At 40.6% G+C, this 14,057-nt stretch overlaps 1 protein-coding gene across 2 annotated transcripts; it reads right to left on the minus strand.

Moving 5' to 3' along the window:
* Positions 1-5,373: 5,373 nt before the first annotated feature.
* LOC130284142 (gamma-crystallin 1-like) lies at positions 5,374-9,213 on the minus strand. 2 transcript variants are annotated; one of them, XM_056534191.1, is made up of 4 exons: positions 9,205-9,213; positions 7,323-7,569; positions 6,142-6,151; positions 5,374-5,632 (listed from the first exon to the last, which is right to left on the minus strand). In XM_056534191.1, exons 1-4 carry the CDS (start codon positions 9,211-9,213, stop codon positions 5,374-5,376), a joined length of 525 nt encoding a protein of 174 aa, XP_056390166.1. The 2 variants fall into 2 exon arrangements, with proteins under 2 accessions (XP_056390166.1, XP_056390165.1); XM_056534190.1 differs by lacking the exon at positions 6,142-6,151 and having other exon boundaries at positions 5,374-5,649; positions 7,327-7,569.
* Between the last annotated feature and the right edge of the window lie 4,844 nt (positions 9,214-14,057).

Consider the following 14,057-nt stretch of genomic DNA (forward strand, 5'->3'; position numbering starts at 1 on the left):
TGAGGAGACTATATAGTGGCTGAATGACAGCGTGGAGGTGTTGGCAGCATGAGGAGACCATATAGTGGCTGAATGACACAGCGTGGAGGTGTTGGCAGCATGAGGAGACCATATGTTGGCTGGATGACACAGCTTGGATGAGGCTGAAGCATGAGGAGACCATATAGTGGCTGAATGACAAAGCGTGGAGGTGTTGGCAGAAGGAGGAGACCGTATAGTGGCTGAATGGCACAGCGTGGATGTGATGGCAGCATGAGGAGACCATATAGTGGCTGAATGACAAAGCATGGAGGTGGCGGAAGCATGAGGAGACCATATAGTGGCTTAATGACACAGCGTGGAGGTGTTCGCAACAGGAGGAGACCATATAGTGGCTGAATGACACAGCGTGGAGGTGTTGGCAGCATGAGGAGACTATATAGTGGCTGAATGACAGCATGGAGGTGTTGGCAGCATGAGGAGACTATATAGTGGCTGAATGACACTGCATGGAGGTGTTGGCAGCATGAGGAGACCATATAGTGGCTGAATGACACAGCGTGGAGGTGTTGGCAGAATGAGGAGACCGTATAGTGGCTGAATGGCACAGCGTGGATGTGATGGCAGCATGAGGAGACCATATAGTGGCTGAATGACAAAGCATGGAGGTGGCGGAAGCATGAGGAGACCATATAGTGGCTTAATGACACAGCGTGGAGGTGTTCGCAACAGGAGGAGACCATATAGTGGCTGAATGACACAGCGTGGAGGTGTTAGCAGCATGAGGAGACTATATAGTGGCTGAATGACACAGCGTGGAGGTGTTAGCAGCATGAGGAGACTATATAGTGGCTGAATGACACAGCGTGGAGGTGTTGGCAGTATGAGGAGACCATATGTTGGCTGGATGACAAAGCGTGGAAGTGTTGGCAGAATGAGGAGACCATATAGTGGCTGAATGACAAAGCGTGGAGGTGTTGGCAGCATGAGGAGACCATATAGTGGCTGAATGACAAAGCGTGGAAGTGTTCGCAGCATGAGGAGATCATAAAGTGGCTGAATGACACAGTGTGGAGGTGTTGGCAGCATGAGGAGACCATATAGTGGCTGAATGTCACAGTGTGGAGGTGTTGGCAGCATGAGGAGACCACATAGTGGCTGAATGACAAAGCATGTAGGTGGCGGAAGCATGAGGAGACCATATAGTGGTTTAATGACACAGCGTGGAGGTGTTAGCAGCATGAGGACACCATATAGTGACTGAATGACACAGCGTGAAGGTGTTGGCAGCATGAGGAGACTATATAGTGGCTGAATGACACAGCGTGGAGGTGTTGGCAGTATGAGGAGACCATATGTTGGCTTAATGACACAGCTTGGATGAGGCTGAAGCATGAGAAGACCATATAGTGTCTGAATGACACAGCGTGGAGGTGTTGGCAGCATTTGGAGAACATATAGTGGCTGAATGACACAGCGTGGAGGTGTTGGCAGCATGAGGAGACCATATAGTGTCTGAATGGCACAGCCAGAAATTGGCAGCAGCATGTCTAGACACTAGGCCTTCACAATCCCTAAGATTTTAAAAATAATTCTGAAACTTAAACCGAAGATTTTGGGTAGCTAGTGCTACCATAATAACAGTTTTATTCCCTGACCCAGTCCCAGCAGCATCAGTAAACCATGTATTGCCTGAATGGCACAGCCTGGAGTTGGCTGAAGCATGAGGAGACCATTGAAATATAAGAATTTTAAATAGAAATCTAAGATTTTGAAATTGAGGATTTTGAAATGGAACATTTAACTCCCAAGTTTTAGACTTTAGCTCATCGGAGGAACAGTAAAACATGATACAACTTAATTCTGCAACAAAGAATGAACGACTTAAACCCTACTAGAACTGAGGAACTTAAAAATGGTAAATCTACCACCTGGGATAGATCAGTTAATTCCAACAGCCGGTGGTCAATATCCACAGTTCCCTGCTTCTGCTAGTCCTTGGCTGAAGAATGACCTGAAAGTGACCCTAATGCAAGGAATTTCTGAAACTGGGTACCAGCACCTTAATTATGTTTTGCAGTATCCATGGCAGCACAATGAGAGAGACTGGAGGTGGTAGCATCAGCATGAGGAGACCATAGAGCAGCACAATGACAAGGCCTGGAGGTGGTGGTAGCATTAGCATGATGAGACAATATGGTGGCCCAATGACAGAGCGGGAGGTGGTAGCATTAGCATGAGGAGACAATAGAGCAGCAGAATGAGAGAGTCTGGAGATGGCAGCATCAGCATGAGGAGAAAATATGGCGGCACAATGGCAGAGCCTGGAGGTGGAAGCATTAACATGAGGAGACCTTAGAGCAGCACAATCACAGAGCCTGGAGGTGGCAACAGCAGCATGAGGGCCATGCCAACTGAGGGTTGAGTCTGAGGAACCCACCGACTGTTGACTGGGGGTGTCGGATGTCACTTGGGATGAAGTGGATGACTGAGTGAACCACACTTGGAATGAAATGGATGACCGAGTGAACCGATCAATCATGGCTGCTGGGTTGCTGGTCGCGACACGACTGCTAGCTGACACCGGGAGCTCAGACCTCTCGCTGCGACTCCGGCTGTCACACACCCCTACTCTGCTGTGATCTCTGCCTGCGTCTGATGATTTAGGCCTCTGCCACTCCTCTGAGCATGTCCTGGCACTACTCTGCCTGACATACTTATTGCGTATGTGAGGGGAGTACAATACGCTTCACTACGCTTACAACAGTATTTGTCTAGAACAGCAGCAGGTGTGTACTATTGTCTGTCCTTTCACAATATCTAGGCCCTTGACAGATTAAAAAGTACAAAATAGTACACTACTTAGATGTAAACATGTGGTATGCACTTATGAGGGCAGACAAATGCGCTACAATACGCCTAAAAACTCTGTGATTTCTTTAAAACACCAGCCGGTGATTACTTTTGGCTGTCCTTTCAAAGTATGTAGGCTCTTGACAGATTAACAGGTACAAAATAGTACACTACTTAAATGTAGGTATGTAGTATGCACTGATGAGGGCAGAAAAATGCTCTACAGTATGGCCGCTCTTCTATGGTCCCCTGCACTGCCGTATATATACACCTATTCATATAGAGTGTGCTCTATGTTGGGAGCAGTAGTACTTGCAGTAAGGGACAGATCACAGCGCATGTCACTCCTCCTGACACCTGCTGCAATCCTCCTGAAGTGAATGTCGGGACTCAGCTGTGCCCACGGCTACAAAGCCGGGAGAACAGCTGATGCTGAGCAGTAGATATACATCTTATATCTACTGCCAAGCAAGAACTTACAGTGAGCCTGCAATGTGTATACAGTATACACATTGCTGGCTCACTTAACCCCTTGCTGAGCTGTGCGCTATGCACCAGCCCAGTAAGGAAAGAGTTAACTTACACTGCTCCGTGTAGCTTCGCCTCCTAGTGATGATGTCATTAGGGGGCAGAGCTACAGATGAGAGCCAGGCTAGTAAGGATCTGAGGCTCTGTTCACATTGTCCGTTTTGTATAATGTGAACAGACCCTTCTGGCAGTGTCCTCCCAGATAGGGAGACTCCAGCTGTTGCTAAACTACCAAGGCTGTCTGGGCATGCTGGGAGTTGTAGTTTTGCAACAATTGTAGGCTCCCTGTTTGGGAAGACATTGCAATATGGGTGCTCTCCCCAGCGGACAGTGCCAAAAATGTACTAACCAATATTGTGTGGGGAGTTTTTTCTTCTCTTTTCAGATCCATGTATTCAGAGGATTACGGCAGATTCAATGAATTGCGGTGGATGAACTGGATTTTTTCCCTTTTTAATAAAATGGTTAACAAGGGCTGTGGGGGAGTGTTTTTTAAAATAAAATAATTTTTCCAATGTGTCATCTTTTTTTTTTTTATTGAATTTTCAGGCTTAGCAGTGGAAACCGGTCTTATTGACGGAATACACAGCTTAGTGTTAGCCCCAAAAACAACCAGCGCTAACCCCCAATTATTACCCAGGTACCCACCGCCACAGGGGGGCAGGGAAGAGATGGTACCAACAGGCCCGGAGTGTAAAAATGGCGCTCCTGGGCCTAGTTGGTGACAGGCTGGAATTATTTAGGCTGGAGAGCACCAGTAACAATGGTCCTCGCCCACCCTGGTAACGTCAGGCTGTTGCTGCTTGCTTGGTTTCTGGCTGAAAATAAAAAGACGGGGAACCCTATATGGTTTTTTTTTTATAAATAAATAAAAATAAATAGGGTTCCCCATATTTTTATTCTCAGCCAGATACCAACCAAGCAGCAACAGCCTGACATTACCAGGGTGGGCGACGACCATTGTTACTGGCGCTCCCCAGCCTAAATAATGCCAGCCTGTTACCACCTAGGCCCAGGAGTGCCATTTTTACGCTCTGGGTCTGTTGGTACCGACTTTAATTGGGGGTTAGTGTTAGCTTATTAATGGATTCCATCAATAAGACCGGCTTCAACTACTAAGCCTGAAAATTCAATAAAAATAAAAAAAGACGACACATTGGAAAATATATTTTATTTTAAAAAACACTCCCCCACAGTCCTCGTTAACCATTTTATTAAAATAAAATAAAAATCCAGTTCATCCGCCATAATCCATCAAATCTGCTGTAATCCCCTGCATACACGGATCTGAAGGGCACTGCGAGTAAGGTCTGTTCACATTATACAAAATGGACAAGGTGAACAGAGCTTCAAACCCTTACTAGCCTGTCTCCCGTCTGTTACTCCGCCCTTTAATGATGTCATCACTAGGGGCGGAGCTATACTGACCCGGCCAGGACAGGAGCAAGGGAGGTAAGTGGACGTCGGCTTCTATATACACTATATACAGCTATCTATAGATAGCTGTATTTATACTGTATACCGCCCACAGGGGCTAAAGGAGCAGGGAGTCCTGTCAGTCTGGTGACAGGATTCCGGGCTGCTGTATAGTATACACAGGTACACTATGCACCCCTGTATACTATACGGCCGGGGGAGGTGAGTAGTGATGCTATACATCACTCCTCATCTCCTTACACTTTGTGGACCGGGTGCTCAACATCCGACCCAAAGAGTGGTACCTGAAGACAGTGAGAAAACTGCCACAGGGTACAAAATTGGCTTCCACACACCAGGAAAAACGCCAGAAAAAAAAACCCAGAAAAACTGCCAAAACGCTGAAAAAAGCTGTGGCAGTTTTGCTGGCATTTTTGCTGGCGTTTTATTTATTTATTTTTTGTGTTAAAAAAAAAAAAAAACAAGTGGAAACCTAGCCTGATAGACCTTTAATAAGAGAGCATGAAAGAAACAGCAAAAACTGTTTTGTTGTTGAAATGTTTATTAATAGCTAGAGAGCGATGTAGAGCCTCATACTCAGTAGAACTCTTGAACACGTCTAAAGGATCCAACCCTAGAGTTAATGGCTCCCCAGTCGTTGTGTCTCCTGTACTCTCCAGGTCTCAGGTAATACTGACGTCCCCTGTAGTTTGGCTCTTCATAAAAGATCCAATGACCTTCCAGAACATTGCAGGAGTGTATATCAGGATATCTAAATTCTTCATGTACATGAGGACAATCTTCAGTAAACTCCAACATTGCACCATTAAAGTCTTCTTTTTCATAAATCCTGATTCTGAATGTACCACGGTGCTTAAAAGAATAAGAATGCATTTGTTTATTATTTATGATTTCTCTATTCTTAAGTGCCTCATTACTCAAATCATGCAGCAGAAAATGTGGTTTCTAGAGGCCATTGTGCTGACTATGGTGTACTATTACATTTCTACTAGCTATACATCTTTGATTGTAGTCGGGATGTAAGGACAGGATATGAGGTCAGGATATGAGGTTGGGATATGAGGACCGGATATGGAGACGGGATATGAGGTTGGGATAAAAGGTTGGGATTGAAGGACGGGATATGAGGACAAGATATGAGGTTCAGATATAAGGACGGCATATGAGGTCGGTATATGAGGTCGGGATATGAGGACAGGATTTGAGGATGGGATATAGGGTCAGGATATGAGGACAAAAGCTTCCTTCTTTGTTGCTTTTCCTCCCCCACAAGGACTAGGTAGGAAAAACCGGCAATGCTTGTATGTAATAGATTAACCCCTTAAGGACGCAGACCATTTTGACCTTAAGGACACTTTTTTGAATTTTTGTTTTTTCCTTCTTGTCTTCTAAAATCCATAACTCTTTTCTATTTTCAATCACAGACCCATATGAGGGCTTGTTTTTTGCGGAACCAGTTGTATTTTGTAATTATTATTATTATTATTATTATTATTATTATTATGTTTTTTTAGGCTTTTTTGTATTAACCCCTTAGGGACTCAGGGTTTTTCCGTTTTTGCATTTTCATTTTTCCCTCATCATCTTCTAAAAATTATAACCCTTTAAATTTTGCACCTAAAATTCCCTATTATGGCTTATTTTTTTTGCACCACCAATTCTACTTTGCAGTGATGTTAGTCATTTTACCAAAATATCCATGGTGAAACGGGAAAAAAAATCGCTATTAGCCCTGGGTCCTGGCTTTCTTTAGCCGCCGGGACGCCCTGCGTCCTTAAGAGGTTAATATGGGAAAAGGGGTAATTTCAAACTTTATTGGGAGAGGGGCTTTTTCAAATTTTTTTTCCTTTTTTTTTACATTTATTTTAAACTTTTTTAGTCCCCATAGGGGACTATTTATAGCAATCATTAGATTGCTAATACTGTTCAGTGTTATGCATAGGGCATAACACTGATCAGTATAATTGGCGATCTGCTGCTCTGGTCTGCTGGAAGGCAGATCAGTGCAGAAGACCCTGGGAAGATGTACGGAGGCAGGTGAGGGACCTCCATCTGCCATCTTGGCTGATCTAATCCCCGCAGTAGTGCAGCTGGCGATCAGATCAGCCATTTTAAGTGCCACACTGCTGCAGATGTCGTGATCTGTATTGATCACGGCATCTGAGGGGTTAAAGGCAGACATCCGCGCAATCACTGATGTCCACCATTACCAGAGGGTCCGCGGCTGCTGACAGCCACCTGGACCAGCCACAAATGAAGCAAGCACAGCTCCTGAGGTGCTGTGCCTAAGTTGCGCTATGCAGTGTCGTACATTTACGGCGCATGTCTTTAAGGGGTTAAGTCAAGTAGGACGCTAAAGTGTTTTTTTTTTGTCATTCTGCTCTATTTCTGAAACAATATTATTTTCTTTATTATAGAATAGATTCCATAATATATATTATAATATTGTCTTATCACATTTTAAAAACAGTTATTTCTGAGCAGAGAGAATGTGTAAAATACCATGCAATATTTATATTGTAAACTTACTTGTGGAATTATGCGACAAGACCTAATTGAGTCATTGTGGCTTGTCCAATGAGAAAAGTCAGGATATTCTCCTCTTTTCAGGAAGTACTGATTCCCCCTATAGTTGGGGTGCTCATACAGCATCCAGTTTCCATTTTCTACACGGATGGAATTGCAGCGACTGAAGTATGAGTTAAGTTCAGAACAGTCAGAGCTGCACTCATAAGATCGCCCCTGAAAGTTCCTGTCCTCATAAAAGATGATCTAGAGTAAGAAGAGCAGCACAGTATTATTATTTTTTTTAATCATTTAACAGTATGTATGTTTTTCAATAATACTTGATTGTTTTGTTATATGCAAAACCATTTTCATTGTAAACTAAGGAGGACGTCCTATCACCAAATGTTATCCCCTATTCATAGGATAGGTGATAATAAGCTGATCAGTAGGGGTCTGAACACTGGTACCCCCACTAATCATAAAATTTATGAAAACTGTCCCTTATAATGAATGAAGCACACCATGCGTGTAGCGCCATCTAAGGCAATAATCTTTCGAGATGGGTAAACCCCTTTAACCTATCAATAACAAAACTTTAAGTAATTTCTTCACACCTTTGCTCAAAAAATAAATTAACTATTAAAAATTTAATTACAGAGAAAATGCAAGTAACACAGGAAAGAATGCAATACAAGGATACATAGAAAACTCATAAATGTAGTAAATATCAAAAACTGTTAAAAGTATGTTAAAGTTTTATTTTGGGGACACATTATTAATGATTTTGGAAGTAGCTAGACGTGTTAGTTCAATTTTCAAATATATTTGAGACAAAGAAGAAATTTGCATTGCACTTCAAACAATATAACTAAAATATATAGCATTAGGATTAGCATTAGCATCACATGTACAGTAATATCCTGTGCATATTTGATGTGCAGAATACTGTATGCATGAATATACCCTTAGACTGGGATTACACATGCAGTTTTTGATGCAGTTTTTCTGAGTCAAAATTTATGAGTAGTTGAAAGCTGAAGGAGCTTAACCTCTACTATGTTTAGCAGAAAAAACTGCAAACAGACACAGTCTTTATGGCAGCACATAGAAGCCATACCAATTCTAGTATGAATGTATATAGAGTCTACCGAACCATGATCTGATGGGACATTTTCTGTCAGCTTAGTATAGAATTTGGAACTCTCTATGCCTTGGTATAAAATTGGCAGACTGTAGAGGTGCAATAAGGACATATTCACTTGTACTCTGGAACTAAGCTCAGAAAAAAAATGACAATTAGAGATGGAGCCTTCAGAGGTTTAAAACTGCTGGTAAAAGCAGATACACGATATCATGGGCAACAATAGTGTACCGTGATTTCCTCAGGTACACACAGCCCATTCTGAAAAGTCACCTGAAATAATAGTTTCAATTTACAAATATACAACTGATGTGTAGCTAACCCCAAATTATGCAAAATTCTAATAATGTGGGTATGGATGATTTTTTTTTTCTACCTTTTTGTATGGTGTTAATGTGTATGTGCACCAAATCTATTAAGTAGTCACATCTGATAAATATGGCCCAATTACATGTTTTATGGAAATAACAGTTCAGGAAATAACTCTATATGCTCCCCCTGCTTCCAACTTTTTAGTCCATTGCACCAAAATGTGCGACTCTTCACAAATGCCATCCACAGTTAGTTTTGCAAGCCAGCTAGATTTGTGGCTTACAACTTGAAAACCAACTAAATTATGATATACCTACAAAACCACAAGAAAAGCATCTACTTGAAAGGTCACAAAAAAGTAATTGCAACAAACTTAGAGACAAATTTAGAGCAAAAATAAAGTCTACATGCAATAATAAATTATTTTACATATTAATATAACTCACCTTTCCCATGATGATTTATTGATGAGGTCCTAAACCAAAGTGCAACAAATTACTAACCGAATGTTCCTTTATATAGTGCTTATTGGTTTCTTTTTGAGCCTACAGAATTTGAATGTGAATAGCTGCTGTAGGGTTTAATAAAGAAACTGTATGCAGTCGGATAATGCAGGACTTAAACTTGTGCTGACATAGTCTTTTTCCCTACAATGAATACAAAGCCAATTGAACATGAAGAGCAAGAAAAATATGCAGAGGATGCCTGTCTCAAAAAACAGCTTCATTTTTTAGCAGTTTCAGCTGTTTTTAAAACCGTATATGCATTAATACAAAAGTCATTCTTTTCAGTGACTATCCAACCTTTTAAACATCTATATATGTCCAGAAATCTGTGCTGATCAATTTTAAAATTTTAGGGCCTATTTTATTTTAGGGCCCAGAGATCTGTTTTAATCGTATGGTTGAGACAAAGCTTCAAATTACATGCAAAGAGTTATATGATGAAATTATGACTGCCTGAAGTCTCCATTAGAGACCAGAGACCATATGAGCATTAACCCCTTCCTGCCACACAAGAAATAACTCTTTAATGTTTAAACTTATTAAAATGAATCTGAAATTCTTTCAACCCCCTAAGGACAAATTCACAGACCCATATAAGGGTTATTTTTTTGCTAGACCAATTGCATTTTGTAATGACAATTTTTATTTTACTATAAAATTTACAGTGCAACCAAATAAATATTATTTGTGGTGGGAAATTGAGAAAAAAACACAATCTTTCAACTTGAATGGTTTTTTGTTAACACACTACACTTTATGGTAAAAAAAAATGACATGTTATTTCTATTCTTTGGCTCAATATGAGTAAAATGATTGCCATGTTACATGCTTTTCTATTATTGTACTGCTTTAACCTCTTAACGACGCAGGACATAAATGTATGTCCTGGTGAGGTGGTATTTAACGCACCAGGACGTACATTTACGTCCTAAGCAAAACCGCGAGCATCGGAGCGATGCCCCGATCATGTGCGGCAGATCCCAGTTGCTGATCGTAGCCAGGGACCCGCCCATAATGGCGGACATCCTCGATCCCGCGGGTGTCCGCCATTAACCCCTCAGATGCCGTGATCAATACAGATCACAGCATCTGCCGCATTGCGGTCACTAAAATGAATGATCGATCGCCCGCAGCGCTGCCGCGGCTATCCAATCGTCCAGCACGGCAGACAGAGGTCCCCTTCCCTGGCTTCGCTGCCTTCCCAGCGTCTTCTGCTCTTATCTGCCTTCCCGCAGACCAGAGCAGAAGATGACCGATAATTCTGATCAGTGCTATGTCCTATACATAGCACTGAACAGTATTAGCAATCGATTGATTGCTATAAATAGTCCCCTATGGGGACTATTAAAGTGTAAAAATAAAAGTTAAAAAAGTTAAAAAAAAGTTTAAAAATTTTGAAAAACCCAATCCCCCAATAAAAACGTAAATTGTCCCATTTCCCCCAAAAGTGTTAAAAAAAATATTTTATATACATATTTGGTATCTCCGCGTGTGTAAATATCTGAACTATTAAAATAAAATGTCGATGATACCGTACGGTGAACGGTGTGAACGTAAAAATAAAAAAAGTCCAAAATAGATGCTTTTTTTGTAACATTTTATTCCCCAAAAAATTTATAAAAAAATGGATTAAAAGATCTATATAAGCAAATATGGAATCAATAACAAGTGCAGATCACGGCCCAAAAAATTAGCCCTCATACCACCGCTGATACGGAAAAGTGAAAAAGTTATAGGTCTTCAAAATAGGGGGATTTCAAATGTACTAATTTGGTTAAAAAGTTTGCGATTTTTTTTAAGCACAACAGTAATAGAAAAGTATGTTATCATGGGTATCGTTTTAATCATATTGACCCAAAGAATAAAGAACACATGCCATTTTTACCGTAAATTGTACGGCGTGAAAAAGAAACCTTCCAAAATCAGCAAAATTGCTGTTTTCTTTTTAATTTCATCACACAAATAGTATTTTTTTGGTTGCGCCATACATTTTATGGTAAATTTAGTGATGGCATTACAACTGACAACTGGTCGCGCAAAAACAAGCCCTCATACTAGTCTGTGGATGAAAATATAAAAGAGTTATGATTTTTTTAAGGCGAGGAGGAAAAAACGGAAACGCAAAAATAAAATTGTCTGCGTCCTTAAGGGGTTAAAAAACATATGTATCCTTATCCTGACCCCCCCTTTTTTCAGTATGGGGCTGTTTAATTTTTTTTCACTGTGATCTGTAGTTTATTTCAGTACCACTATTGCACATATGTGACTTTTTGACCACTTTTTATTCCCTTTTTATGGGTTGTGAAGTGATCAAAATTTCGGACTTTGGTATTACTTTATGTTTACACCGTTCACTGTTCAGGATCATTAACATTATATTTTAATAGTTATGACATTTCCACATGCGGGAAAAGAGGGAGGGGGGGGTTAATTTTTATTGGGGAGGAGCTTATTCACATTTATGAAAACTTTTTAACTTTTCTTTTACATTTTTTGTATCCCCAAAGAGGACTATTTATAGCAATGCTTTGATTGCTAATACTGTTCAGTGCTATACATAGGCATAGCACTGATATGTATTATCTGCAATCTACATTTTTTGTCAACCAGAAGATAGACCAGGGGAGAAGACTGCAGGAGATGGCTGTGCAGCTGATGAGTGAACCATCTTGGAATTATCAGACCCTCACATTCGTGCCATGGGTGGTCAGTTAAGTCTCTGTAAGCCCCTCTATTATTATAGATGCTGTAATCATTATTGGTCACAGCATTTATAGGATTTTTGGAGGGCATCAGTGTGATCGCTGATATCCACCATTTATGTTAGGCCCCTTTTACACCACTTTTTGCATCCAGTGGAAAGTTAGTAATTTTTAGCTCTTCTATTTTTTTTAGGATGTTAGAAGTCCAACACAGTTTTTTTTAGGGACCAGCTTAAAGCTTTTTCAGGCACTATTTAAGGTTTGAAGAGGGCCTGAGGTTCCAAAACATAAGATGCACCCTCAAAATACCCTCTTTTAGAAACTACATTCCCAAAGAAATGTGTAGTAAGCATTTGACCTCACACTGTATTTCCAGGATTTTTATTTTACAAAATAAAATGTTGAAAAAGATTATTCCAAGATACATTAACTGGTTATGCTCTTTAGCTGCATTCAATTGTACCCATGTGGACACCCATATAACACTTTGGGAGTTCTAAAGCTCCCCTCATAAAAGAGAAAGGATGAACACATTGGTAATGTTCAAAGAGAAAAAAAAATATTGCTGGTCTTTGCCCCAGATGAGTGACTCGCCCATCTTCAACCGGACCTCATGCTGTGTATCAGTAAGTGAAAAAATAGTGTTACCTCGTGAAAATATTTACATATAAAAATACAGGTATTATATACCTCAAAATTACAGAAAAAACTTCTACTACTAATGAACTGTCAAAGTAAAACATGGTGGTATGGAAGAGAGAGAAGAGAAGATCCAAGTACAGCTCCAACTAACATATCAAACTCATGAGAATACCCTTAATGGAAAGTCAATATTTAAGCCTTTAGGGCTTAAGGCTTAATGTGTCCAATCTATGTATCCACAATATTTCCCTCTGTTTCAGTATCCTCGTTCTGTTCCCCCCTCTTCTGGGGATCGGGACATGTTCCAGGATACTGAATCTGAGCTTACTAATCTTGTGACCTTGTTCCAAAGAATGACGAGGTATTGGTAATTCTACCTTCTTTGTACTTATTGATGATGTATGGTTGTTCAGCCTTATTCTCACCTCATTCGTTGTTTCCCGACATATAATAAAATGCAGGGGCAACGTATTACGTATATTGCAAACTCAGTCCTATATGTCAAATGTTGTCTGATTTTGTACTTTTCTTGTGTTAAAGGGTGAATAAAACTGTCACCCTTCAACATCAAATTGCAGCTTTCACATCCTAGACAGGGATAGCACCCTGGTTTCAGCTGTGAAGATAAGTCGAGTTTCCTAAGGGTGATGTCTGACTTTACCAACCTATCTTTCAAGTTGGCAACCCTTCTGTAGGATACAATGGGGGAACACTTAATTCGGGGATATTGCTAAATGTGTGTGAAATGATCGACCAGTGTCTATGTAAAATGTACTCAATGTCCACACTATACACATTGTAAGTGGATATAAAGGGTATACGGTTTTGTTTACTGGACCTGGGTGTAGGATTGAGTAACTCACATCTATCCATGCTAGCAGCTTTGCACCTCTGTTCATGTATTAACTTTTTGGGGTACCCCTTCTCCATAAATTTGTAACTCATATTGTCCAACCTTTTCTCCAGGTTGGAAGAATCATCAACAATTCTCCTCACCCGCAAGAACTGATTATAAGGTAAGGAACAACCATCTTCCTTGGGTGTAAACTGTCAAAGTGCAGTTGACTGTTGCGGTCAGTGTTTTTCACATGGAGATCTGTTCTTGACTTATTCCTTACCACATACACCCAGGTATCGAGAAATTGTAAACCTTTCCTTGACTATACCTTCGTAAATTTAATGTCCTCATCAATTTGGTTTAAAAACCGAAAAAATTCCAATAGTTGTTCCTCACTGCCGATCCAGATGACAAAAATGTCATCAATGTATCTCCACCACTTCAGTACTAGACTGAGATGGGGAGATACATAGATGGCTGACTCCTCCAAGTCAGCCATCACCATATTGGCATAGGTGGGGGCCATATTGGACCCCATAGCTGTACCTCTTAATTGAATATAATACTTGTTGTTGAACAGGAAATAGTTACAGGTTAATATAATCTCAACT

The sequence above is a fragment of the Hyla sarda genome, chromosome 8 (assembly GCF_029499605.1).
Source record: "Hyla sarda isolate aHylSar1 chromosome 8, aHylSar1.hap1, whole genome shotgun sequence".
Taxonomy (NCBI): Eukaryota; Metazoa; Chordata; class Amphibia; order Anura; family Hylidae; genus Hyla; species Hyla sarda.

What these genes read in the sequence shown, in the direction of transcription:
- LOC130284142 (XM_056534190.1), bottom strand. An exon ending in CTTGTCGCATAATTCCACAA is followed by an intron (nt 5,650 to 7,326) that starts GTAAGTTTACAA and finishes TATTCTTTTAAG; the next exon opens with CACCGTGGTACATTCAGAAT.